Source organism: Sardina pilchardus, chromosome 7 (genome assembly GCF_963854185.1).
Source record: "Sardina pilchardus chromosome 7, fSarPil1.1, whole genome shotgun sequence".
In the NCBI taxonomy this organism is placed as follows: Eukaryota; Metazoa; Chordata; class Actinopteri; order Clupeiformes; family Clupeidae; genus Sardina; species Sardina pilchardus.
The window spans coordinates 17,135,228-17,159,194 of record NC_085000.1 but is presented as its reverse complement, the minus strand read 5'-3'; the positions used below and the strand labels follow the sequence as shown (position 1 = coordinate 17,159,194).

Sequence of the window (23,967 nt, the reverse complement as noted above, 5' to 3'; positions counted from 1 at the left end):
CTGAATATCCTGTTGCAGCACACACACTCAATAAATTGGTGAGGTATCGATTGCAGTCGCACTGCATTGAGGAAAAGTGCCTCGACATCTTAAGAGCAAAACACACAAACCCAGAGGTCGTTGAGGATGTATGCTTAAAAGCAGATAGGGATGCATATTAACAAAGAAAATTACAGAGCTGGAAGAGGAGGAATAAAATGTTTGACCTGGAGGACGAGGAAAGAAAGAGAGAGAGAAAAAAAAAAGAAGAAGAGAGACCTAAACCCCCTATTCTCCTTAGAGTCCATCACAGGCTTTCAACAGCCATGTCGACAAACAGGAGGAAATGTATTCCTAATCATGCATGCTGACAAGAGGAAGAAGAAAGGAACGTTGTCAGGAATGCAAGGACACGCGTCCACAGAGGCAAGGTCAGGGGAAGAATGGCTGCATGGCTCTTTGGTGTGGCCATTTGCATTCGAGGGAGAGAAAAAAGGAGGATGGCATCTTTGTGGCTCCATCGAGTCTTTGGGAGATGCTGTACAGGTGGAGCTTTGGGGCATGCGGGGGGTGGTGGAAGATTCCTAATAGGATTGCCTCAATATCTTCCCTCTACACACATACAGTACACACGTGCACGCGCGCACACATTTTTGTGTTGTATTTTAGTCTTCAGAGGATTTTCATTTCATTTTCATTTCTTGAACTACACAGAATTGTATTTTAGAAAGCTCACCTTACTAATTACATTTGACTTGATTTTATTTTATTCAGCATTTTTGTTTCAAAGGGAGACCAGAGAAAATACACTCCAAAAACACTCCAAAAATGTCGGTTGAAATCTATTTTCCTCCTCTGAAGATTCTTCACAGCATTTAAACGAATTCACTACCCAATTAAGCATTCTAGCTTTGCCCAATGTGAACTCTCCAGCTACCTGTTCTGAATCTGCTATAGCAGAGGTGCCAGACAGGGCATAGCATCTGGACAATGCCCTGACATGCCTTTAAGCAGAACAGCTGCATGTCTAGTTCAATATTCCCAGGTGTGAACCACACCATAACACCACCATAGGCAGAGAGCAGAGACCCTGCACTCTTAAAGGCTCGATAAATCAATATTTTAATCAATGTTTTATTTGCTGCCGCTGTCCAAAGCATGCACTTTGAGTCAGCGGTTGATGTGTGAGGCTTAAGACCCCCTTAGGAGGTGATACAAGAGGAGGAGGAATGCTGATGGAGTCTGGGATGAGTGACGCAGAGGGAGATGTAGTCCAGACGCCTCATCTAAAACAGGTCACAAGGTCACAGGTCACAGGTAAAGCTGCTTCTAGGGTGCTTGTTCTGGTTCATCATTTATAATCACATGATTAATGTGACTTAACGCTGAATGCAGAGGTCAGTCATGTCACTTGATTGAAATGGGGAAAGTAAACCCTAGCACCTGTATCTACATGTCCATAGAAATGTTGTTGGTTTAAAGCCAACTGTCTCCTCGTAAACGTGTAGGTTTAGTGAATTCGGTAGTGTGCTCCCACACATTCTCCTTGTTAACAGAGACATTTTGAGGAGAGTAAACTGCTACAAAATGTAAACTCACTACCATTTCAGGCACACTGATGTGACACCTACTCTCACTGTTAAACCTCGCTTAAAACACTTCCACTGAAAATGTACAGTTTGTGCCACCATAACAGTCCCTGTGCTGCACTTAAGAACACTTAAAAACACCCAGCCCAGTTCCTGATAATATGACAGGGCTGTAGCCAGCCGTGTCACTGTGGTCTGTGAAATTTTGCACATTGCACCCCATTTATTGAGTTGAATCAATGCCAGAAAGCACCAAACGAAATAAATGAATTCTAGCAGCGAGCAGCGATTAACGGGGTCAAAGCAGCAGTGTGGCAGCAGTTGCAACCACCCAGCAGCAATCACAACCAATGTTGGATTTAAACAGTGGCATGTGTGGTGTGAGCTAATGCATCCAATGTACTTATTGCAGTGACCCCTTGAGGCCGATTTATTTCATATTCGGTACATACTGTAGCTTCAATAGGCCATTATGAATGAGCCTGTGAAATTTCATGAAGATAGGTCATTTACACTGTCACATGTGATGGACTCTTTTGGTCAATATGAGGAGCAAGCCAATTGGCATAAGTCTAGCCAATGTGACCAAATAAGGCCAGGTACTAGTGTATCGAATTTGACATTTTTTTTTAATTATTTGGTTCATAGATATCAACACTAACATGAGATATTAGCTGCCCCCTGCAACAGAATTTCAATCAAATTTGGTGTGCATCCACAACATGTTGTGGTGATTTTATACTATGTTTCGTTAAGATGGGGCCTACCATGTCAGAGGGTTTCAACAATAGAATCATTGCGGACCATGCCCTGAAATATCATTGATGTCTAACCTTGAAAAGGAGCAACTTAGACTCCTAATCAAATTATTATTTTTTTCCCATGCCTGCGAAAGGAGAGTTAAGCTGCTCCAGATGGTGGCCCTGCGCAAATGGTCTGGCAGGATGGACATCAGGGACTAGTCTTTCATGTCCACAGATAGTGTAGGAGGTGACGCAGGAAACAGACTATCTGGCCACATCAGTGATACATCATGTGTATGAGGCCAAAACAATCAAAGGCAGATGCATGTATGCTGAAGAGCGCAGCACAACAAGTGGTTTGGCCTGTTCACAGACATCCCACACTGTGTCTCATCACTTCACACTGAATGGTCTACACCAGCAGGTGTTCATCTAATCAATGCACATCACTGCTGAAACCAACAGAAACCAGAAAACCATCAAAAAAACACGAAGAGAACAGGAAACAAAACTTCAGCAATCAGCGTAGCCTATATATTCAAGCTGATGAGGTGACGTCGAACAGTGATGTTTGAGGGGCCTTCTACATCCACTAAATTGCTCTACACCCACTCAAAATCTACTTATGCGGCTGTAACAAACAACATAAGTGCTACAGTTACACAAAAGGGAAGTAGCTAAGTGAACAAAAGATGGCAAGACTTCAAAATATGAACATGGCACAAATCTCCTTTGGACACATGAAACACAAAATCAACTGTGGATTACTAGACCTTCAACTCTAATGTGTTACATTTATCTGACTTTTCCCCTGAATTTCACTGAAAAACAGAAGGAGTGGGAGGGTCTTTCTGCAGAAAGGACAAAATCCTGGGTTACACCTGCTTTTGATAGGCAGAATTTCCCTGCACAACATGCATTCTTCACAAAGAAATAATTGAGCAACTATTCAGCTGCTCAGAGTACTGTACAGCACTGTATATCTCTCTCATAACCCCCCATCCTCCCATGGGGGCAGCAGAAAAGTGCAGCTTTCATGTCATTGTGTGCTCCTGCAATACTTAGGATGCAGTCTGATATACGCACTGGATATACAAAGGGCATACGACATAACACCCAAAACAGTTGCTAATTACATTGAATGAAATTGCACTGTACTGTTCTTCCTAGGCTCCTTCTTCTTCTCCTTCTTCTAAGGTAGTTAATGTAGCTTCAACCGTTTAACACTGAAACTGGACTGAGTCCATTTATCTTCTTCAAAGTAAAGGTAATTTCCTCTAAATGACATTTTCTAGTTTATATATCTGCCCCTCAGTTTTCTAGTATTCCATATCTGCAATATTCTTCCAATGCCTAAACAAAGGAATTACATTTTGCATGATTTCCTTACGCATGACTGACTTACTTACCTCATGATTTGTTATTGATGAAGAGCATGACCATTTGACTACACATAACCAATACTTGGTACTGTTTGCACAGCTCTACAACAACTACCCCTACAGTTAGAGGCAGTGGTACTTCAACAAGTGAAACTACATAACTACCATCATTATACTGCCGTTCTACAACAACTAGTCTACTGATAGCACAAGTGGCTTTCAAACCACTAGAATGACACATACAGTACATGTATAAGGAGTTTAGATGCAAAACCCTCTACAGCACCTATGAAATTATGATGGTGAGTGAATGCTCTTCACACATATTATAGGTTCCAATAATTTTGCTTCAGACAGATTTAGAGGGTTTTGCATCTGAACTCTTCATATATTACTACTATTGCACAGTTGCATAAGGCACTAGATCTACTGGAATTAGCACTGTTCCTATCATACGGTTCTTTAAGGAACTGCCTTCAAGGAAGACAGTTGCTTTATTATCACCTACTGTGGTGGTGGTAGAAATAGTTCTATACATACTCGTCTCTGTGGGGATGCCGGCTGCTACTGGTGTGATGCCTTCAGAGGGAGGGGGGGGGAGGGGGAGACAGTCAGAAGACTAGGCGTGCGCTGTGCAGTAGTTTCAAACACATGCACGGTGACAGAACTCACTCGACTCAAAAACAACAACAGAACAAAAATTCACACAAGCCACATCTCAACATTCAGTTCCAGATATGAATGTCGGTGTACAGTACTACAGTATATGCCCATGCTGTACAGTATGTGAGTGTTTCTCTAAAATTAGGATGGCACCATTCCATTCCCCAAATATATTCAGCTGATGGATACAGAGATCTTCTACAACACCTACAGTACTACACGACTGACTATTTACCCAGCATTCTTAGAAAGTGCTAGATACAAAAACACCAGTTTGAGGAAAAACAATAACCTCCAAGAACTTTGATGACACTTGAATATCACCCGAGTCACATAGCAGAGACGATTAACCTAAAGACTCTTGATTACTGCGCCACTTCAACCCTCTCTGATTAAACATTTCACTTGCAGGTGGTGCACTACAGTAAGAGATTGTTCCTGTGCTCTTGTAGGGATCATGCCCTGATGCTCTCTTTCTGATCTCCGATTCCTCTGTATAAAAACCGGACTTGAGTGTATCAAAAGTGAAAGTATTCTTTAGATGAAAAAAGAGGACGAGGAAGAGGAAGATAAATTCTTGAGTGAGTTATTCCAAGATTTCAGTTATGCAGAACTTTCTCAAGGTTCTCTCTCTCTCTCTCTCTCTCTCTCTGCGTGTAGAATTAAACTTTCTTTTTTCAAGTTCTCTCTTTCTCTTTCTCTGGGTGGGCATGGACCGGAGCACACAGGCTATTGAAAATACGGTTCAATTCCACAAAGACTCCCAATGTGAAGAGTGGCACACACACGCCTCCCTGCTAAAGCAGAGGGCAGAATGAAGATTAATGGAGCCACAGGCCAACGTCTACTATGCTCACTTCAGCAACCGACGCCTTAGAGACACAAACACACTGTGCAGCTCTCTGCCTGTGGAGTGAACTCAACTCTCCCAACGAACAACACAAATGTTTTATTCACCTGAATATGAACATATGACATACTTCCTTCTCATCTAATCTCAGCTACTTTTCAGTTTTTGCTACTTAGGCAAGGAGGGGGCTTGTCTCCATATGCTCATGTGTACCCTCAAGCTTCTCACTCATCTCTCTGCTCAATTAACAGCATGTCACATGACATGAGGCATAAAATAAAACATGTGGCTCGGTTTAAAATTAGTGTATTGCTCATACAAAACAGCTATCAACACCACTGCAAACACACACACTCACACACACACACGCACACACTATTAGTGAACACACGCTGTAAGTGTCAACATGGAAAAGCAATGTTCAACTACAGTCCCCGCCGACATTTTTCCTACCAGTCAGGGATCGATCGATTGATTGATTGATTGAACTTCTTTATTGCCATATGCACAGGGTATACAAAAGTGCAGCAGGACAAAAGGATAACACAAAAAAGCCCAAGGGCTTATTTCCATTGTGCTCCCTTCGATCGGCTATCCTTGGGTCAGATTCCTTAACCAGTAGGCCACAGGTGCCCAAGAAATCACCTGGATGGCCACAATTTCTAACTTCTGCTGCTGGTGTACAGCAACCGAAAACTCCCCAAAGATGGAGAACACCTCAATGAGAACCTTAAGGCTTCAAGAGTTGGAAAATGTGTTTTGTTGTAACTAATATGAAAAAGTAATTAATCTGACAGCATTAAATTATGCTATTAATTATAATATCTCAAAGCACTAAATCCAAACCAAAGAGAATTGTTTTAATATGAGCTTACATTTTTTGTCTCCACAGTGACACAAGTTAATATAACAGGGGATGCTGACACCTGGGTCAAAATTTGGCTGAAAGGCAGACATGGTTAATGAAGACAAATAGAAATGTGTAGACCAGTGTGCCTGTTATGATGATGATGTAAGTAGGGGCAATAAGTCAAACATGGAAGTACAATGGCACTCTTGTTGAGTTGAGCCTTCCTGTTTAGCTTTCTTAAGTGTCACATTTTGTCACTACCACCGACAAACTTTTAACAACTTGTCTCCAGATGAGCCCTCTCCTGACTAAATCTAGCAAGGCTATTATTGGAGCAGCATTGACGCCACTCACGTCAGAATAATGCATCACTCAATCTCCACCTCCTATTTTCTCTCTCTCTCTCTCTCTCTCGGTTCTTTTTTTTCTGGCTCTCTTACATACATACACAAACACCCACACACACACCCACACACACACACCCACACACACACACACACACACACACACACACACATAGCCATATACAGTAGGACATTCTGATACATACTTTTCACAGTAGAGTCTGTGGTTGTAGTTGAAGCAACATCTTCATGGGGAGAGAGAGAACAAGATGGACACGTTCGGCCATTGTGAACATTTACATGACATAGTCATTGGTAGAATCACAAGACAAGTGATGGGTTGCACTCATCTTCAGCAGGACAGATCCGGCAACCGAAATGTGCAAGCTCCATTTTCAGAACGTTTGAGATTTAACCACGGATTTATCCTGATCTACACAGAATCTTAAAAAGAGTGTGTTCGTAGAGACCTGTTTTGTACATTGCTGTAGAGGTGTAGTGTAGCCATGATGTTCCACTATTATCAAAGGACGTGAATAATCCCATCTGAGAGAGTGGAGTCAAAATTTGATCTTAATGTGCCAATTAGCAGACATAGTAGCACTGTGAAATGCAGTCACTAAGGTCAACTACTGTACATAGTTGACTTGCTGAAACTACAATGGAGAAAAAAAAGCTTGTACATCTCTGTTCATGTCGTTAGCAGAAGTGAATCTGCTTCTATCTCATAACCAAGGAGCAGCTTGATGAGAACAAAGAGCCCAAGCCTCTTTGTTCAACACTACACATGCAAACAGTCGGTGAATGGGGCTTGATTTCTCTTTTCTGTACCATTAATAAAAGATCACTCGATTTTCTTCAATATCATTAGTAGGACATACAGTCTTAGTGGTTTATAAATATAGCACAAATACATTCTTAATGTGTACAGCAATTATTCATGACGAGTAAATTCTATATTAGTTCTCTATATTAATTATAAGTGTTATCTCTAATTCATTGCAGGTTAGCTTTACTAATGTTCAGAGTCTGCAGCTATAACGAGGGAAGACAGCTGGAGCATGTAGTGCGTCTACTATACTACCTCACGACAGGAAGAGGCGCGAGCTACACGCTAACACAAACACATACATACTGATCTCTGTGGGGGTCAGAGAGGCCGTTGGTGTGAAATCCTCAGCGGTCGGGTTCAAGTCAGCTGGATAAACAAGCATGAATACAAATCACATGCCAGTGAAATTGTGAAATTTCCACTATAATAGGAAAAGTATATCTGACATGTGGATGGATTACCGCCAAGACATCTCTGTATAGCCTACAGTGATTTGAAAAATAAATAAGGTGCGTGACAACTACATTTACACACGATGTGATATTCTGGCTCAGCCTGCGATGATCTTCATCCAAGAGTAACTACAAACAGCCTCCACAGGAATGCGGTGTGCTTTGAAACGGGCATGACTGCTGGCATGACAGCAATTCCACTCTTTTGCATCCATCCTCTTGTATACCAAGACACTTTATCGAAGGTGCATTCCCTCACGTTTCTAATTTCATACTTCTTTAATTTTTTTTTACAAATTCAGCAAATTCATTCACATGGTTACCTCACGTTTCTAATTTCAAACTTTTCATTCATTCACATGGTTATCTGGTTATCTATTGCATTTTTGAGCTGGTCCAGTCCTGGGAAACAAACATAACAACCAAAGATGGTTGAGAGCACAGCTCTATAACCTCTGTTGAGGCCAAGTCATCAACGATCTCAGTGAATCAACACGGTGCCTCAGAGGCAGTGAATAGAATTGAATTGGCTGTTGAACTCAAATTGATTCGACGACTGCATTCTTCATAAATGCTTCCCATGGTTGAGTTAAAAACCATTTGATTCCATCGTAATCCATTACATTTCAATTCATACCTGACCATCCTCCAAAGCACCACATGCAATTCCAGGGCATTCCGCCCCCCATTCAACACAGTCACGATACGCTATTGTGTACTGTGATGACCCGCGAGGCCTGCTCTCTGATTGATTACGTTCTCGCCCCCACTCCTTGGTTCAGGTGTGCTTATGGACCGGCTAGTTCTGCCCCCCCCCCCCCCCCCCCCCCCCGACGTGTCCTCGTCTCGCAGGTGCTAGCAGCATACTCACGGGCTTCGGCGGCAGTGCTGGCCTCCTCGCTGATGACGGGACCACAGCCCACCTGGGTGCAGGCGCTCAGGTAGAACTTGTACGCGCTGGAGCGGTCCAGCCCGTCGAGGACCCAGTGGGTGACGTCCGGCCGGCTGATGTTGACGGAGCGCAGGGGGCCCAGGTGCTGCGTGTCGTTCACTAAAGTCAAAGAGATGGACGGACAGAGATAGATAAGCCAGCCGGCCAGCCAGCACGTCAGACTTACCATGAAATGGGCTGTGTGGGTTTGTCTGACCTGAAGTGGTATATGATGTTCTGAACATCGTTTGTCCATTTAACAAAACACTCCCAGCTGATGGTCACTCTCAAGAGAAGACCGTGACAAAGGAGTGACAACCGGATGTGACTCTCTTCCCATGAATCATGTCAAATGTGTATGTTGTACAGGGACGACTTTACATACCTCAAACACTATCCTTTAGATACAGCCCACACATCTATTATACCGTAATTTCCCAACTATTAGCCGCGGCTTATACATTGATTTAGCAAAAATGTCTTCAGCTATGAGGCTAATGCACAGGGGCAGTTACGTAATATGGCATTAATATGTTTTTTTTTTTTTGTACAAAACACTGCCCTACTGCTCATATACAATGTGCCTAATACACAGGAAATTACTGTGTACATCATTACACACATCACATCATTACACATTATATGTTGTACAAGGATGACTATGTATTACATACCTCAAACACTATCCTTTAGATACAGCCCACACATCTTTTATGCTCATATTGTTACACTAACATGTTAAATCAGAATTCTACATAATATGCAGACATACATTTCTGAAGCCCTGATCTAGTGTGCTTATTTCCATATGTAATCATACAGCACTATAAACGCTGTAACCTGAGCTCACATGTGGTTGTTTTTCAAATGTATGTTTATACAACCAGACAAATGCCATGGCCTTCTGTGCCCTCACAAATTAATGGCTGATGCAACTGATCATGCATTGAACAGTGCCACCCAGTGGCATGATTCTGATATTACTTCATCTACAAATTGCATTAGACGATGTGTAATTTGTATCAACTGTAACAACTGCATCTGTTGAATTCCTTTACCGTAAGAATGACAATGTGATAACAGCGCTGAAGCCCTCTGTGGTATTAGTCTGTCATTCTCACATGTCTGATTACAACAACAAGAGGTACCTGTCAGGTACCTGCCAGTGAGAGCCTGGTACTGACAGACTGACTGAAATCCTTGTTAGTTTGTGTGTGCCTTTACCTGGCTAAGCTGATGGTGTAGAGTAAACACTGTGAGTGTGTGTGTGTGTGTGTGTGTGTGTGTGTGTGTGTGTGTGTGTGTGTGTGTGTGAACATACTCTGCTGGTATTGCAAGCTGTAGCCTGTCAGGATGCCATTGGTCTCCATGGGCGGGGCCCACACCAGTGTAATGGAGGCTCTCTGGGGGTTTGTTGCTCTTAAGAGTGACATTTTCTCCGGAACTAAGAGCAAAGAAACAAACAAAACAAACAATTAATAATGATAAACACACACAATGATATCTCACTCCGATTCTCATGATCATGAAGGCTCTGACTTGTACATTAATGAAAGCTGACTTGATCACAGTGGCAACTCTTGTTTTACCCTGGTGCTCAGTGGTACCCATGGTTACGCCACTCTTCGCCATGCCATTAACATTGGTTTCTATGGTTACTTTTGTTTTCCCAAAGCCAAATATGGCTGTGACTTTTAATTACATTGCTGTTAAATGGTACATCAGTGAGTATGGTTCACCTGATGCAGGCACAGTATCTTCATTTACAGTTTTTCTCAGTCACTCTGGTACATTTCTCAGATGAAAGTCATTGTGTCACTTGTGCACATCAAAAAAGCAGTTTCTTATTTCTTTGATCAAGTTGCATGTTTTGGACAACAAATTACAGTAAAAAAACAGTAAAAGCGTAAATGTGAATATTGTCAATCAAACTCCCACATACACTAAGGTGTAACCTACAATTGACAAAAATTGACATCAAAATCTTAGCCATAGTTTACATCAGATCATCCCTCCAGAATACACTGTTACACTGACATAATGACTAAGCCATTTGATTGTCTTATCCGTACACAATGACACAAGGACTTGTCATTCTGATGCACTGACATGTTCATTGCCACAAATATTTCGTTTTGAGAGATGGACTAAGGATTTTGAGCAAGAAACTGGCTTTTGCAGGTAATCCATGGTGTTTTGCTATTTGTACAAATAGTTTTGAGAAATGCAATTTCTGTTTAGCAAATCTCAAGGATGATTCGAGAAATGTACCAAAGCGTCTGAGGAAAAACAGTAATTCAATACACACGACAAAAGCGTACCTCCTTGTGGAGTGGTGAACATCAGAGGAAGGCTGCTCGGCCCGTTGCCTTTCTTGCTGAACACGTTGACACTCAGGCGGTACTCTGAGTAGGGCCTGAGGCCCGGGACCAAGGTGTGCGTGCGGTTCCCAAACACCCGCATGGACTGCTTCTCCCCCGCAGCCTTGGAGGAGGCCAGCAGGCTCCGCATCCTCCACCAGTTCACCTGGAAGAGGCGAGAGACCAAAACATATGTCAGTGTGTGTGTGTGTGTGTGTGTGTGTGTGTGTGTGTGTGTGTGTGTGTGTGTGTGTGCTGTGTGTGTGTGCATGTGTGTGTCGGGCTGATAGACAGGACATTATCTGTGCCTGAAATTATCAAATACATTCAAAGACATGATAGAGAATAGCCTTTCTTGACATTGTTCTTTGGCAAGCTCAACTCTATCATGCCTGTGTGTGTGTGTGTGTGTGTGTGTGAGTGTGATAGGCTAGCCTATGGTCAGACAGGTATGAAGAGATGCATGTCTAACTGGGGTGCACCTCACAGGCAGACAGGATGAAAAGGGTATAGCATATTAGGAAGGGAGGGGAGAGAAAGACAGAGAGAAAGGCTGGCCAGTCGTGTGGACAGAGAACAGTAGTGTGATAACCCAAATTGTGTGTGTGTGTATGTGTGTGTGTGTGTGTGTGTGTGTGTGTGTGTGTGTGAGCGGGCGCATGTGTGTGTGTGTGTGTGTGTGTGTGTGTGTGTGTGTGTAGTTCATCAGAGACCCTGGAGGGTCATCAGAAGGGAGCAGTAAGAGGCAGGGCTGCCTCTAGACCAGGGGTTTTCAAAGTGGGTGCCGCGGCACCCTGGGGTGCCGTGACGCATGCTCAGGGGTGCCGCGGAATTGTCTAGGCTTGATAATTTAATGACATTTTAAAAAGCATAATATCCATTTCAAAATTCATTTTATTGCAAAAACGTATTTGCAGCACAAATAATAGGCTACAGTTTACTGTATCGTACTGTGCTGTATGTAGGTACAGTGGCTACTTATTGTTTGTTCGGTGACTTCGTTCGTTATTCCGTATGGCGGAGTGCAGTTATAGGCGCAATGGATACGTTTTTAAAGAGAACGCCATGCACCTCCACAGGGACAGACCTCGGAATCTGACCAGACGAAATCAGCAAAGAGAAAAGTGAGGCAACATAACGACTCCTACCTCCAGTATGGGTTCACTTGGGCTGGCGAGGTAACGTGTCCCACACCAGACCAGTATGCCTGGTCTGCAGGGAGACGTGGGCTAACGATGGCTACGGCTATTGGGGACGTCTGCGCTTCAAATACGAGTTCACTTATGCTATTGGCCTTTGCCAGCTGCTCGCTAACGTGAGATGTCGATGAGGACACATTTACAGATAACTTTTTATTTTGCAAAGAACTGACCAACCATGCTGCCGGAGATGAGATATTCAGGGTGACAGATGAATACTTAAGGAACAATAATCTTAGCTGGGATATGTGCGTAAGTGTGTGCACTGCCACTGACGGGGCGGCCTCAATGACAGGTCGGGTCAAAGGCTTTGTAACGAAAGCTATGCAACAGAATCCTTCCATGGTAGCGACGCATTGCATGTTGCATCGGGAGGCTCTTACTGCAAAAACGATGCCTCCAGACCTGACGGATGTATTGAAATAGAGCGTAAAAATAGTTAATTAAGTTAAATCACGTCCCCTTCAAACACGGTTATTCACTGCCCTCTGCAGTGAAATGGGTTAAGACTGCACACCGAGGTCAGGTGATTATCAAGTTGGTTATCCTGTTCACCATTTATTCAAAAGTTCAATTAAATGAGTTGAATGAAAGTAGTTCATTTGAATAAAACAAAAAAAGATATTAACTTCACCTTATCTTAGTAATGCCTATAATAAAAGCAGTTTTGGCCTATCCAACATATCACAAGGTTAAAGAAAATGGCATGAAGTACAAATATGGCACAAAGGAGGTTGAGTGAAAAGTAAAAAAAAAAAAATGGGGGTGCCGTGGATGGAGAGATATGTTTAGGGGTGCCGTAAGCCAGAAAAGTTTGGGAACCACTGCTCTAGACCATAAAGGCAGGCAGTGTGACCAGGCAGCAGTGGAGGAGGATAACAAAGGTAGTGGTGCAGAGAGAGAGAGAGTGTGTGTGTGTGTGTGAGAGAATGCTGGGGAGGGGTAGTGTGTGGGAGTGTGTGTGGAAGTGGGCAAAGAGAGTGTACAGTGGTAGGTCTAGCTGGGGTAGTGGCCGGACTACATGCTGACCTCCCAGACCAAGTGGAGAGCCGAGGCAGAGGTGGAAGAGGAGGATGACGAAGAAGAAGAGGAGGAGGAATAGAAGGAGGAGGATGAAAAGGAGGAGAGAAGCGTTAGGAAGAGTTCTTCATCCAGGCACCGGTCGTCTGTGTTGGGTTCAAGCAACACTAAAGCACTTTTCCTAGCTGTCACATGCACGCTATTTCTTTATCCAGACATTGTAGAGTATATTTCATGATTTTTATGAAAGCATGATGTATTGCGACATCGAAGCAAGTCAAATTTGTAGTTTCTTATGTCTCATTTCACCGAACTACAGGTAGAGGGCCGCAAAGTGAATGCCCAAGTGCCGTTCTCCCTGTTACGAGTTGATGAACCGCTGAAATGATTTTGGAAACATTATTTTAAGGTAGGAAAAACTCTTTAATGTTGCTTTAAGGCTTGCAAAGGAAGCCGTGTGGAGAGAGCAAGAGGGGCTGTGAGAGGAGCCGATGTACTTCACAGAGAAAAGACCAGACAGACTGAGCCCACCTGGAGCAGGAGAGAGCTGTGATATTCGCTTATTACTGTAAGTGATGTTGTAAGAATGGGATATTAAAGGGACACTTCACTGATTAGCATTAAGCTTTGTAGCTTTAGAAAACCAGTCATGTTTTTGAATGGTCGTGCATCATTCCCTCAGTTTGCCTTGAGATGGGAGAAATACAGATTTCAATGTTGGACTTCCTGCTTTCAATCATGTAAAAATCATCATTTTACATCATTGAAAGCAGGAAGTCCTATTCATGGGTTTTATTGAAATCCGTATTTCTCCCATCTCAAGGCAAACTGAGGGAATGATGCATGACCATTCAAAAACATCACTGTTTTTCTAAAGATACAAAGCTTAATGCTAATCGGTGAGATGTCCCTTTAAATCTCTTTCCGGGTCCAGAGGCTTTCATACTCACTTGTTTTTCTCCATAGACCGCAAAATACACATTTTTTTTCCGCTATTCTGAGTAGCCTTTAAGAAAACGGTCCTCTTACCATACTACTGACTTGTTGCCTCCATCTAATCAAATCCTACTTTTCGCAGAAGCCTGGTGTTACCCTTGAATATATCATCTAGCTGCACAGCTACAGTAACTACTCTGTAAAAGTTTGGCGATTTGGTTTTACAATTGCTAAAACGGAGGTGATGATGACAAAGTTTACAAGTGGCAAAAAAAAATGCCCGGCTACGCAAATAAACGTCTTTTCACAAAAAAAAGCTGTATTGAGCCCCTGACGTCGGACTTACGGTGCATGTCCATTATTGCGGCGCGTTGACGCTTGCAGACGCCTAGACCCTCTCTTCGTCGCCGCTTGTGGTCGTGTAGTAGGCTAAAGCAGTTTATTACATCGAAATACACAATGCCAGCACACATAGGCAACTAAAGTGAAGATAGCTACTTAATACGTAACACTATTAGCCAGTGCAAGTAATTTTAACATATTTTGTTGAAATACTCACAAATGTCATTGCCATGTTCCTCCAAAGCACCTTTCTGTCTTGGTTCAAGTCGCCAACAATGTCATTTTGATAGGGTTCAGTGGCAAACTTGTTCTAAACTTAATGGCTTAGCCGCTATATAACTTATATATTTTCATTAAACCGAGACGATTAGCAGGCGGAACAAATATTTCTAGCAGGCTATGGTTCCGGACCGGAGGACTAGAGCAAAGGAGAACACTTGTTTACCAAAGACGTACTTTCATTGGCTAGCTGCCTCGCGTTTACCGCTTTCATTTGCATAAAGTTCAGCAGAGCCCAACTTCTTGACGCATCGCCTCTGTTCAAATGACCGCGCCGCCTTCCCAAGGTGCTTTGCGGAAGCGTTAACTACGCCGTGCCGCTCTCCATAGGAAATGAATGGGCTATGTGCGGCGCGGTGGCTTTTGCCGCGATAATGGACACGTAACGTTAGGCTACAGTAAGAACTGAATCCAAGCAGGCTGGAAGGCAGAGAGGGAGACAAATAGGGGTGCAGACCTACGGGTAGCTAGCTATAGATAGCATAGCACTTTCAGAGAGGAGGAATGTGAAGAGGAGAAAGAAAAGGGCTCTACTTCTTGAAAAGGGTTGTGCCTGGACCAAGTGACCATCAGCCATCTGTTTGATGGAGGTATTCAGACGCATGAATACCTCCATCATGCAGGACAGTTTTCTGGAGCTGCAAACACCTGCGGACGACTGAGTATAGCTTTTAGAGGGGGGCTTTTCGGGACCATGTCTGACCACAGTGTTTAGTTGATGGCTTGGCTTTTCAAATGCTAAGCAGTGAGGGGTAAGGGTGTATTTAGACTGAGACTGAGAGATTGCGGCAGGGACACAGCGAAGATGAGGGCAGGGATGATGTGGGCTCAAGGCGGTCATTCGGAGGGGACAAATGTGAAGTGCAGAAACATGTGAAATGGGTGAAGCTAAGCTAGCTGAAGTTGTGGAGTGCTAGTGGTGAGAGAGATGGTATATTAGAAATGATAGACAGAACAACAGACAGACAGGTAGATAGACAGATCGATAGATAGATAGATAGATAGATAGATAGATAGATAGATAGAAAGAAAGATAATTTGGGGCAGCCGTGGTGTACTGGTTAGCGCATCGGGCTTGTAACCGGAGGGTTGCCGGTTCGATCCCCGACCAGTCCACCACGGCTGAAGTGCCCTTGAGCAAGGCACCTAACCCCTCACTGCTCCCCGAGCGCCGCTGGTTGGGCAGGCAGCTCACTGCTCTGGGTTGTGTGATTCACCTCACTGTGTGTTCACTGTGTGCTGTGTGTTCACTAATTCGGTTAAATTGGGTTAAATGCAGAGAACTGAATTTCCCTCACGGGATCAAAAAAGTATATATTCTATTCTATTCTATTCTAATGTTATTAATCCAGAATTCAATTTCAGTAACAGTGAAGGCAGGGTAGGAAAAGGGGCATACTGTAGGCTGAATTGGGAAGTCCTCTGAAAAGGATGGCAGAGACAGGGGATGGTAGAGACAGGGGATGGTAGAGACAGGGGATAGCAGAGACAGGGGATGGTAGAGACAGGGGATGGTAGAGACAGGGGATAGCAGAGACAGGGGATGGTAGAGACAGGGGATGGTAGAGACAGGGGATGGCAGAGACAGGGGATGGCAGAGACAGGGGATGGCAGAGACAGGGGATGGTAGAGACAGGGGATGGTAGAGACAGGGGATGGTAGAGACAGGGGATGGCGAGGGCAGGGGATGGTAGAGACAGGGGATGGTAGAGACAGGGGATGGTAGAGACAGGGGATAGCAGAGACAGGGGATGGTAGAGACAGGGGATGGCGAGGGCAGGGGAGCGGAGAGGGGAGAGTGGAGAGACAGGGCGAGGGAGAGGGAGGGGGAGACTCACGTTGTACCCCCCCAGGTGCCCGCGCAGCATGTTGGCAGGGACGGGGCTCCAGCGCACCCGCAGCAGAGTGGCATTCACCACCTCTACAGACACATCTTCAGGAGACGCCAGCGGCACTGCAGAGAGCACAGCAGAGATAACACACCAACAGATTACACACAGATATGCACACACACACACACACACACGGAAACATAACCATAGGCCACTCACTGATCAACACACAAACAGATATGTGACCAAAGATTATAGACAGATTGCAGACACACACACACACACACACACACACACACACACACACACACAAAGATAAGGTGCATAGATACATACACATCTAGATACATATCCGTATTTCATCTAAGTTGTTCTATCAGATGGGCCTGTCCATGTATATAGAGGAGGGGAACCTTGCATTGGAACAGAGGCAGTCTGCCTCCCCTCTCCTTTATCTTTGCTGCTGCAGCTGCAGCTGCTGATGCAATGAACTTGAACATGAAAAATGATCACGAGCAACGTGTCAAACTCCAGCCCACGTCATATTTCACTTGAAAGTCTCAGGCACAATGCAAAGCTCGCTTCCTCCTTCTTCCATGCATGCACAGTCCCTTTTGTGTAGGAGCACAGGGCTATGAAGAACTACAGTACAGTACAGCAATCACACGTTTATACAGCGAGGCTATAACTGGCACATACTAGAGCTTCAGGACTGTCAGGGGAGACTGGGGGGAAATGCCAACTCTGTACTGTAACACAGTCCTAATTAACACTACCATTCAGCTCTTGCTTTTCTGACAAGGAGAGGAGAGGAAAAAAAAACTAAAAAAAACAGAAGAAAGAGAAAAGAAATCCAACCTGATGCATTTTCCCGCAGACAATGCCAAAAGACAACTGCAGACAAGAACTGGTCATTTGACAAGCCAACCTTTTACAGCGCATCAAAGCATTTGTTCAGAGGGGATGGGCAACCAAAATTACAACAGCATTTCCTGTCAAGCTTGTCCACAGCACCATAGAGGCAATAACCACAACAGATCGCAGCCGACTACAGGCCGCATCAGGGCCAGACAGAGGCTAGATCTGAGCCAGATTGGGTGGAACTGAGCACAATCCAAGTGAGTTTCATCATTTGTCCAGGGCTTAAGGCAAGGCAACCTCCTGTTTCTTTAAGTATCAGACATTTTTGAAGTCATGATATATAACTATCTATTTTCAATTTTTGAAGCAACCCAGATGACATCTGATATTCTGAGAGGGTGTCGGAAGAACTTTAAGCCCTGCGCTTGTCCGTTGCCATAGCGTCCGTTCCCATGGCGCAACACAACAACACTCACCGTCCTCTCCCGAGTAGCCGGTCACCACCTTGGGCTCCGGGCCCCAGCCCTCCTGGTTGTGAGCCTGGATCTTGATCTCGTAGGGCACGAACGTGGGCGTGTTCTTCACCACAAACAGGTGCCTCTTGACCATCTGCTCCGTCCAGCGGTCGTCCACGCCCGACCGCCGATAGCTCACCTTGTACTCCAGCCCGGGGCCGTTGTGCTCGACCGGCAGCAGTGGCTACACGCAAACACACACACACACACACACACACACACACACACACACATACACACACAAAGACACACACACACACACACACACACACACGCACACACACACACACACACACATACGCACACACACACACACACACACACACACACACACACACACACACACACACACACACACACACACACACATACAAAGACACACACACGCACACAGCAGGGGTACACACACAAACTTTAATGAACTTCTATACCCGCTCTGTCATAGTAGTGGTAGTGGTACTAGTATTAATACTAGTAGTAGTAGTAGTAGTAGTAGTAGTAGTAGTAGTATAAATAGTAATATTCTGTCTTGTATTTTTCTATTGCCACTGATGGGCCCTCTTCTGAGTCGGTAATTAACACAAAACTGAATTGAGCATCTGAGGATATTAGTTTCTTTATTGCATTGATGTAAAGAATGAAGTTATCGAGGCTGTAAAGAAAATTCATTTACGTGATAGCTAACATTGCATACCAACTAACATTCATCAAATGAAAATAATAAAAACATCAGTGTTTATTACGCTGCCAGTTTCAGCTACCCTGGGGCGCTTCTGTCACTTTACTGCAAATCCTTCTTCATTTCCGTCCCCTTAGGACATGAATGAGACGAATGTGCAAACAAGAATAATGATACAAAATGAATCCATCAATTACTTTTACCACCACTACTACCACTATCAGGAATGCAGTCCGTCTTGACAGCTGATGGACAGTTGACAGCCTATGATGTTGGTGGTGGTGCAATGTGATGCCGTACCTCCCAGGTGATGTCCATCTGATTTGGCAGGTGACCCTCAATTTTGATGTTTTCCGGATTCCTGTCTGGCTCTGTTAGGCGACACACACACCAGAAATACTGTCTGCTCAATCTGATGCGGGGCGACGCCTTTGCCAAAATCAATAGCGCTGCGCCGATTTACGGTGGCAGCGCGGTAAATCAGGAGTAATGATAATAAACGGCACTGTAAAAGGTATTGCCCAATTTATTGGGGCATTAAAATGCGCATGAGGATTTACTGAGGCGGTCTAATCTGAGTGTAAACCTTAAAAAGTTCATGAGCAAGCAGCTTTGTGAAAGTTCAAGGAGAACTGTGAGCCCGGGGGTGGGGGGAAAGTCAGCAGACGACGTGAGATGGATGAAGAGATGGATGGATGGATGGACAGAGAGATTAAGAGAGAAAGAGAGAGAGAGAGAGAGATGGGTGGATAGTGAAACAGAGGAAGAGGCAGAGAGATACATGGATTGTTTTTAGGAAGAAAGGTGTCGAATGAAGAACCTGAGAAATCAACTATGGAGCAGAAATGAGTGTCAGCAGGAGAGAGAGTGAGAAATATCAGGCGAAAGTGAGAGAGACAGAAAATGGACACCTTTATGGAGTGGAGAGAAAGAAGTGTTAGAAATGAGAAAATGGGAGATGGAAAGAGAAGGTGAGCTGAGTGATAGACGGTTCGAGAGGGCAAGAGCTGCTGGGGGAGAGGATGTGAGCGAGCGAGAGGAAGACGGACACAGGGAGAGAGGGAGAAATGGTGTGATCGCTGCGAACACCATTACGGAGACGCGGGCAGGAGCGAAATAAGTGTGAGTGGCGGGACACGTGGTCAGACTGACCTGTGGCCTGCGTCTTGTATCTCTCCGTGGGCTTGCTGGGCCGTCCCCGGCCCAGGTCGTTGGCGGCGGAGACGCGGAACTGGTAGTTGATGTGTCCCTGCAGCATCAGCATGGCGGACACGTGGTTGCCGGGGACTCGCTCCAGCTCACGCCACCTCCCGGGGTCCCACTGGTTCTCCTCGTACTCGATGACGAACTCTGGACAGCACAAACCCCCAAAACCACCGTCAGTGTTAATTGTTTTGTTTGTTTGTTTGTTAATTAACTGTTTGTTGATTTGCTTTGTACAGTATTTTCCTGTTTACATTGTATTTTGTGTGTGGTGTTTTAAGCTGCTGGGACCTTGAATTTCCCCTTGGGGATCAATAAAGTATCTATCTATCTATCTATCTATCTATCTATCTATCTATCTATCTATCTATCAATCCAGACACAGCAGGTAGGGTTCTGACTGTCTGATTTATACTGTAGGCATTTAGATGATGCTCTTGTTAAGAGCACCTCACAGAGACCCATTACACGGACACCTTTTCCCGGGGCAACTCAGGGACAAGTGTCTTGCTCAGGAGCATAACTGGGAATCGACTCCATACCATTCTAATGCTAATTCTGCCCCGCAAAAATATTTTCTGTTAGATGTGCATGCATGAAGCCTTATCTAGTCTTAAAAAATTACATATCAATCACATGTAATAGGAAAATGCATGTTATGCATTGAGAGCAGAATAATCCCGTTAAATTGGGAATTGCACTCCAAGTTATGATATCTATCAGTAACAATAAGAACGAATGGTTTGAAACAGAGCTGTTTGGCTCTCTCTCAACAAAGCAGTGTAATGTGGGCTGCTTTAAACTGCTTGCTGCGAGGGTCCGGGGGATTACCAGTGATGGGACTATTGTGCTCTTTGCCAGGCGTCCATTTGAGGCGGACACTGCGCTGTCTTCTCTCTGCAAGCACCAGGTTCCTGGGCGCCTCGGGGACATCTGCAATGGGACATAGAGAGGAGAGGAGAGGAGAGGAGAGGAGAGGAGAGGAGAGGAGGAGAGGGGAGGAGAGGGGAGGAGAGGTGAGGAGAGGAGAGGAGAGAAGAGGAGAGGAGGGGGGGAGGGGAGAGGAGGAGAGGAGAGGAGAGGAGAGGAGAGGGGAGGAGAGGAGAGAAGAGGAGAGGAGGGGGGGAGGGGAGAGGAGGAGAGGAGAGGAGAGGAGGAGAGGAGAGGAGAGGTGAGGGGAAGTGAGGAGAGGAGAGGAGAGGAGAGGAGAAGAGAGGAGGAGAGGAGAGGGGAGGGGAGGAGAGGAGAGGGGAGGAGAGGAGAGGAGAGGGGAGGGGAGGGGAGGGGAGGAGAGGGGAGAGGAGAGGAGAGGAGAGGGGAGGGAAGGGGAGGGGAGAGGAGAAGAGAGGAGAGGAGAGGAGAAGTGAGGAGAGGAGAGGAGAGAGGAGAGGAGGGAGAAGAAGAGAGGAGAGAGGAGAATAGAAGAAAGGAGAGGAGGGGGATGGAGGGATCATTAGAGCTCCACAGCGTAATGATCAGCTCCGCCACGTCGTTAAAGACGATAAGCACAATTACTAGAGAGAGAAATCTCACTGAGACGAGAAAGCAAAACGCTGAGCACTAATGAGACGGCAGGATCAGCGCTCAGACAGAATGGGAAACACACAGGGCGTCTGACCCTTGTTTCCACATCAAACCGCTGCAACAGTGATTAAGAAACACACAGAAACACGACCCATGACTGGGGATCTTTTCTAGGCCACGCACAGCACACACGGTGGGTGTTTAGTCAGTAAGTGGTGGAGCAGGAGCAGGACTGGAGGGAGAGGTGGAGGTTGGCCTACCCAGCACGGTGAGATACGCTGTGGCTCTGTCCTGGTCCAAGGTCGTCCTTGCGATGCACGAGTACAAGCCCTCGTCACTGTGGCTCACGTTGGAGATCTGCAGAACGCCGTCATCTACAGAAATCCTGTGACACCAATACACTGATTTCACACTCCACTCACAGGCTATCCACAGGTCTATCACAACTATGCATCTGTTAACTGACACATCAGTCAATTAATCAATCAATCAATCAATCAATCAGCCAATCAATCAATCAATCAATCCATTAACTTCCTTCCAATGAGGAAAGGAGTTACTAGAAAATATTTAAATTGCATGGATTGAGGATTGAGACAAAAAAGTTCCAATTCCACTGCTGAATGGCTGGCTATTGGAACACAGCACACATAGCAACATGACACACAGCATGCGGCCCTAGAGTATTAAAAGAACTGGCAATCACACACAACACAGCACGGACCCGCACGGGCGGCAGAACACACTCATCATCGGTGTTCAATAACACCGTGCCAACTTGTAGCGGGTCGCCAGTCCGGGTGGCACTCCTACCGCGCGTCTTCTGTTGAATTGAGGTATGTGTCCTCGCCATCTCGCGCCCAGAGGATCTCAAACTCCCTCCGGAGGCTCCTGTCATAGTCCGCCTGGCAAATAAATTGGGCCATCGTGCCACGCAGAATCTTCAAGTCCTGGGGGGGCTCGGCAATCTGAGTCGGATCTGGAGGAGACAAGAGGAGAGGGGAGGAAAGGAGGAGAGGAGAGGAGAGGAGAAGAGAGGATAGCCATTGATTGTTCTAGGGTGTCAACACGTCAACTCCACACAACCAGGCAATCTGAAAAGCCTCCCATGTAAAAACATTGTTATGAAAACATCCCACCTGACAGCTCTGTGAATATGTTAGCGGGGAAAGGAGCAGCGTTGGCTCTCTCTCTCTCCCGAGGCCCATACCTTTTATCTCCAACTTGGCCGTGATGTCTGTCACTCCCTCGGAGTTGGAGGCCTGGCAGGTGTACTGTCCCGAGTCGTCTCCCTCAACGCTCTTGATCAACAGAGAGCCGTCGTCCGGGAGCACAGAGAATCGGCCGCCTGCCACAATAGGGCCGCTCTCGCCCGACGTCCTGCCAAGCAACATCCACAACACAGGAAGGGTTATTGCTTCCGTACGTACCGCAATTTTCCGACTATTAACTGCGTCGTATACACTGATTTTGCTCAATTTCTTCAGCTATGAGGTTAATACACGGGGACAGTTAATATGGTATCAATATGGTTTTGTTTCTTTTAACTTGCATAAAACACTGTCCTGCGACTTATACACAATGCGGCTTATATGCGGGAAATTACTGTAATATGTGTTGTGTTACAGTATGTGAGCTTATTTAACCTGTTTCACTTGTAAACACGATGGCCTCTATTGTTGAAATTGTGCTTTATTACAGTACCTCCGCCAAGGAGGTTATGTATGTTTTCATCGGGGTTTGTTTGTTTGTTTGTTTGCTTGTCTGTTAGCAAGATAACTCAAAAAGATATGGATGGATTTCCATAAAATTTTCAGGAAAGGTCTGAAACAACCAAAGGAAGAAACGATCAAATTTGGGAGTGATCTGGATCACCATCTGGATCCAGGAGGGGCTTGGCCGAGGTCTGCCCTCTCGGAGTGCTTTTCTAGTGTGCCAATAAACTCACTTGATTTTAAAACAGGTTTGGTGGTAGCTTGAGGCATAAATACTGAGGCTACTGTATTTCTTTTTTCTTTTAGTGTACCTACAGTGTGGTTAAAAGATGTGGTTAAAAATGTTCAATTGTGTTTAATCTTCTCTCTCTCTACCTCTCCACACTACTTTTTACATGTTCTTCCCTCTAGGACTCAGCTTAGATATCAGCAAAGAAGTCCTCAATGTGCCATTCTTTTCATCAATAAAGTACCTTCACGCTGGAAAGTAATGTCAAAGTACAGCCGGCGTTTCAAAAGTTTGGGATTTAAGCACTGAACCAAAGGCCACCACTGAGGTAAGAACTGAATTGAAGTGAAGTGCAGGTGCTTGATATGAAAGCGACCAGGGCATACTGTATCTGTTATACTGTATCTACGCCCCCACACTTTCATTGTCATCTGCCTGATCCCTCCTTCAATCTTATGTGTGTCTGGTAACAGTGATCAGAAAACATTGGATCTTTTATCAAATGGTGAAAACATATACATTGATATAATGGAAAAAGAGAAAATAAAGATTCTTCTTTCCGGAGCCATACAAATGTGCAGACCCTCTTCCCTTATGTGATAAAAAAAATGGAGGCCCTCGAAACCAATTTGTACATTTCTATAGACGATTGTGCCAT

The 23,967-nt window shown here is 44.9% G+C and overlaps 1 protein-coding gene across 5 annotated transcripts in view; it reads right to left on the bottom strand.

Annotated features, from left to right (window-relative positions):
* chl1a (cell adhesion molecule L1-like a) overlaps positions 1-23,967 on the bottom strand; it is a 76,268-nt gene that overhangs the window by 14,883 nt on the left and 37,418 nt on the right. For all 5 annotated transcript variants that reach the window (XM_062540957.1, XM_062540962.1, XM_062540959.1 and 2 more), the window contains exons 13-23: positions 22,576-22,745; positions 22,179-22,344; positions 21,626-21,750; positions 20,673-20,774; positions 19,791-19,988; positions 18,939-19,009; positions 17,921-18,143; positions 16,590-16,705; positions 10,937-11,141; positions 9,937-10,059; positions 8,556-8,735 (exon numbers count right to left, since the gene is read on the bottom strand). In XM_062540957.1, coding sequence (XP_062396941.1) covers positions 8,556-8,735; positions 9,937-10,059; positions 10,937-11,141; positions 16,590-16,705; positions 17,921-18,143; positions 18,939-19,009; positions 19,791-19,988; positions 20,673-20,774; positions 21,626-21,750; positions 22,179-22,344; positions 22,576-22,745 — 1,679 coding nt within the window. The remainder of the gene's footprint in view (positions 1-8,555; positions 8,736-9,936; positions 10,060-10,936; positions 11,142-16,589; positions 16,706-17,920; positions 18,144-18,938; positions 19,010-19,790; positions 19,989-20,672; positions 20,775-21,625; positions 21,751-22,178; positions 22,345-22,575; positions 22,746-23,967) is intronic.